General features: G+C 51.6%; 1 protein-coding gene across 2 annotated transcripts; it reads left to right on the top strand.

Annotated features, from left to right (window-relative positions):
* Positions 1-472: 472 nt before the first annotated feature.
* MID1IP1 (MID1 interacting protein 1) lies at positions 473-2,835 on the top strand. 2 transcript variants are annotated; one of them, XM_040999948.1, is made up of 2 exons: positions 473-713; positions 955-2,835. In XM_040999948.1, the coding sequence occupies exon 2, from the start codon at positions 1,246-1,248 to the stop codon at positions 1,798-1,800; it is 555 nt and encodes a 184-aa protein (XP_040855882.1). In that variant the 5' UTR covers positions 473-713; positions 955-1,245; the 3' UTR covers positions 1,801-2,835. The 2 variants fall into 2 exon arrangements, with proteins under 2 accessions (XP_040855882.1, XP_040855875.1); XM_040999941.1 differs by having other exon boundaries at positions 951-2,835.
* The last annotated feature ends 1,805 nt before the right edge of the window (positions 2,836-4,640 follow it).

Here is a 4,640-nt window from a genome sequence, read left to right as displayed (position 1 = left end):
CACCCAGCTTACATAAGAGTCCCAGGATGGAGTCGCGGCTGGGCTGCTGCCGGTCTCTGGTCCCCGAAGGCTGATCGCCAACCGGGGTTGCAATTTTCCAAGCCCGGTCCACTCAAGAGTCGGGGTGGAAGGGCTCACTTTGCAACCCGGACACGTGCATTCCGGTTATCCCATCCCGGGAAGGTGAAGAAAAGCCTCCCAACCCCCGCACGCTGGTCCGCCCTCGGGTCTGTCTGGACGCTGGCGCCTTCTTCACCCGCGCAGTGCCCTGCCCTCCCCTCCCCCAGCCGGCTTGCCCTGGGCTTGGCGCTGGAGGGGCGAGGCTGCTTCATCCCTCCTCTGCCCTGCCCTGCCCCGGCGCCCTCCCTCAGCCCGGGTATCAGGCGAGAGGCGGAGCTGTCCCGGCACGCCCCGCCCTCACGGTAGAAAGGGCCGGGCGGGTGTTACTTGCGGTCACCACCGGGCTCCGGCCTTTTATCTCCGCGCTGGCTTGGGGGAGGCGGGAGGAGGAGACACCAGGGGTGGCCCTGAGTACTGGCGACACCTTTTTCCTGGACTATAAATTGAGCACCTGGGATGGGTAGGGGGGCGACGCAGCCACTGTCGTCTGCAGTCACAGTCCAGCTACTGACCGTAGCAGTGCCCTTGGGCAGCAGCCGGCAGCCGGAACACTGAGCTGTCAAGGAGCAGAGAATCAAGAGTCGCAGGAAGAGGTGGGTACCCCTGCGTCCAGCATGCTTTTCTCAGGGAGAAGTGGGGACCGAGGCGCCCCAGCTTTGTCTCTATGGCCAAGGGCAGGCGAAGAGGTGGGACCGCCGGAGCGCGGGAGCTACCCAGGCGCCGTCCCAGGCAAACACTAGCCAGAGAAGGGGGTGCACGCAGTCAGGGGTGTCAGATACACTAACCATGTGAATAATCCGTTTTATTTTATTTATTTATTTTCCTCCCAGCCAGGCCAGTGCTCTTCCCACCGACCGACCACCCACCGCCTTCGCCATCGCGAGCTTTCAGACGCCAAAGCCAAGAAGCCGCGCATCTCACACCGCCCGGCTGCAAGCAAAGAGCAGAGCCGGAGAGTGCGGGGGAGGAGCCGGGAATCCCGCCGCACCGGCTGTAGCCAGGCCCCCGGCGAAGGCCTCGCGGAGTGCGTGAAGGCGTGCCCACCTACCTCCCCACCCCCCCATACTCGGCCGGCCATTCCGGGTCGCCTCCGTGTCCCTGCGCTTCGACTCCGGCGCGGCCACCATGATGCAAATCTGCGACACCTACAACCAGAAGCACTCGCTTTTTAACGCCATGAATCGCTTCATCGGCGCCGTGAACAACATGGACCAGACGGTGATGGTGCCTAGCCTGCTGCGCGACGTGCCCCTGGCGGAGCCCGGGCTAGATGACGACGTTGGCGTGGAGGTAGGCAGCAGTGGTGGCTGCCTGGAGGAGGGCACGCCCCCGGCCCCCAGCCCAGGCAGCGCCAACGGCAGCTTTTTCGCGCCCTCCCGGGACATGTACAGCCATTACGTGCTGCTCAAGTCCATCCGAAACGACATCGAATGGGGAGTCCTGCACCAGCCGCCGCCGCCGGCTGCAGGCAGCGAGGAGGGCAGCGCCTGGAAGTCCAAAGAAATCCTGGTGGACCTGAGCCCCCTGGAGAGAGCGGATGCCGGCGAGGAAGACCTGGAGCAGCAGTTCCACTACCACCTGCGCGGGCTGCACACTGTGCTGTCCAAACTCACGCGCAAAGCCAACATCCTCACCAACAGATACAAGCAGGAGATTGGCTTCAGCAACTGGGGCCAGTGAGGCGAGGCGCCCGCGGCTGCCCAGCACCCTCTCCTCCAGCCCCATTTCTCACCCTCTTTCTTTCCTCCAAGCTATTTTCTTCTCGCTGTGGGGCGCCGAGGGCCGACTGCAAAGTTGGGGGTTGGGGGGGATGGGGAAGCTACGTAGGAGCAGAGGGCGCGGCAGGGCTGTGTGGAGGAGGGGTTCTTAGTGCGAGGAGAGCAGTGCGGCCGCGGGGGACTTAAGGACCCGCGGAAGGGTGTCTGCATTCTGTGCTGGTGGGAATGGGGCTGGGCTGACGCCCCGCATTCAGCCTGTGCCTTTCCTGGGGTTTCTTGTCTGTTCTTTCCGGAGGAAAAGGGCCTGGGAGGGGTGCCATGCCAGGGCGCGGCGCTGGGGTTGCCTCACTTGGGAACGCAGCCCAGAGCTGGGTGCTGGGGAAGGCGGGGCGCGCGCAGCCTCCCGCCGCCCTGTCGTCGGGCCGGTGGAGGCCCTGGCCTTGCTAGGATTGCATCAGTTTTCCTGTTTGCACTATTTCTTTTTTGTAACCGTGGCCCTGTCTTAAATATTTCAAGTCTCCTCGCTTTGAAACTTAGGCGATTCCATTGTGATAAGCGCACAAACAGCACTGCCTGTCTGTAACCGGTACTACTTTATTAATGATCCTCTGTTACACTGTACAGTAGTCCTGTGGCACCCTCACCCCAGCCCCTTCACCCCACCCCACGTCCACTCCGGTGTGTGTAAGCTGGAAGGGTGCCAGTTTGTACGAAGCTTGCCACTCTGCCAGTGAAAATAATAACATTATTATGATAAGTGAATTTATCCAAAATGGAACCAACTGAAATTCTACACGCCCTGTGCATAGAGTGATGAAGGGTTCCTCTGTTGTTACTTGTTTTAATTTTATTTAAAACTTTTTTTTAATCCAGATGTAGACTATATTCACAAAAATAAAAAAAGCCAAATGTGTTAACTAATCTAGACCAGCGTTTGTTGCTCTTTAATCTGTCTGCAGGCTTAGCTACCTAAATAAAAGTAAATGTGAGTGACTTGCTTTCTTTTTTGAAAAACAAATTTTGTTTCGTTCGCCATTGGTTCAAGGTGGTGGATATTCATTTTTGTAGGTATTTTGTTTTGTTTGTGAAGTAGCTACTGCAAGACTTGCTGATCCAATACCAATAATCAGACTAAATACATCTTACCAAAAAGTTAACAAATATCCCAAATATATGGGAAGGTACAAATATTCTCCTTTAATCAATTTAGCTAGCTTATTGGAGATATTAACATTTTTAATTTTTAATTGAAGTGTTTTGAAGTGTAAAGACTGCTTTTAAAGCCTAACCTTTCCTTGGGCGCTACTGAGAAGTGAAAATTTGAAAAGAGACTCCCAACTTTTACTTGTATGCATATCTTAATTTGCGAAGTTTTTTTTTTTTTTTTTAATGCTATTTTGAGGGGGCAGGGACTTAACTGCATCATGACATGAGCCAGGACATTTTCTAAAGACGAGTTTGCAACTGAGTTGCGTTGTGTTGAACAGCACCCAGGCATGCTGGTAGTTTTTCAGTGAGCTGGGCTGTAGCTTTGGCCAACACATCCGATCTCAATTTGCTGTGGCACAACCTTTGGGCATGTTTGATGCCATCCCGATGCTCTACAGGGATAGGGGGACAAGTGAAACACAGTGTGTGATATTTTCTGTTGTCATTGTTTTGGTGGAAGTCAAGATTACATCAATTTAGACTTTCAATCTTGAAGTCATCAAATATTCTGTGAACCCCGGGGGCTTGAGTTTAACAAGGGTGTGAATTTGAAGTTTAATTCTGTGTGTGTGTGTGTGCGCGCGTGCGCGCAGCATGAGCAGGAGCCTCTGAGCTCTATTATCAGCTTTTAGCAGCAGTGAAAAAAGTGGGGGGAAGTCTCAAGACTAGGGTTCGTGTCAGTTGCCAGAGAAAGTTAATCATTAATATGTAATGATAAGGTGCGCAGGACCAAATGAGAACTGCCTAGTCTCTTATGTCCTCTTTAAAATATCAAAGTATAAGCAAAATGTTAAAAGAACTCATGGAAGCCAAATGATAGATTTCACGGTCAGAAGACACGTGTGCAAATTCTCTTGCTACTGCTTAGAAAGTGTATCTATTTACTTCTCCGAGCTTTTTGTCACATTTCCAATCCAACATAATAATAACAATGCTTATTTCACAGAATAGCAGTGAACATTAAATGAGGTGATATAAACAGTAACACTTAAAAGTGATTTTACTTTTTTCAAGAAAGATTTGTTTGTTTTTTTTGAAAGTCAGAGAGAAGTGGGTGCTGGCATCCTCTGGTTTACTCCGTGGATGGCTGCAATTGCCAGCACTATGCCAGTCAGGAGCTCCTTCTCATACGAGGGTGGCAGGGGTCCAAGTACTTGGGCCATTTTTGCTCCTTTTCTCAGGCCAATAGCGGGCCATTGGATTGGCAGTGAGCTTGAATTGGTGCCTATATGGGATATGGGTATTGTAGGTGGGTAGCTTTCCTCACCAGAGCACAACTCCTGCTAAGTTAACTCCTTAACTCCTGTTAAGTTTTTATCTCTTCAGGAACAGATGCAGTTTAGAACAATACGTCTGTAATTATGAAGAATGTAATTCTGGTACAGGTGTGAGACAAGTAGATACTTCATTTCTCAACATTATGAGGGAGAACCAGAATTAAAAAAATCAAGTTGGTAAAGTAATGGGAAGAATTTAATGAGATATTAACTGTGACTTATTTTCAGAATATCCTACCGGCTTATTGGATACTGAAAAATAGTTGTAGACAGAGAAAACCAAAATGTAAATTACCATCATTATCAACTTATTTTT

Source organism: Ochotona curzoniae, unplaced genomic scaffold (assembly GCF_017591425.1).
Source record: "Ochotona curzoniae isolate NIBS_2020 unplaced genomic scaffold, NIBS_Ocur_1.0 contig_1274, whole genome shotgun sequence".
In the NCBI taxonomy this organism is placed as follows: Eukaryota; Metazoa; Chordata; class Mammalia; order Lagomorpha; family Ochotonidae; genus Ochotona; species Ochotona curzoniae.
The sequence above is the reverse complement of the archived record's forward strand: the minus strand, read 5'-3'. Positions and strand labels throughout refer to the sequence as shown.

What these genes read in the sequence shown, in the direction of transcription:
- MID1IP1 (XM_040999948.1), top strand. Translation starts at nt 1,246, where the DNA reads ATGATGCAAATCTGCGACACCTACAACCAGAAGCACTCGCTTTTTAAC.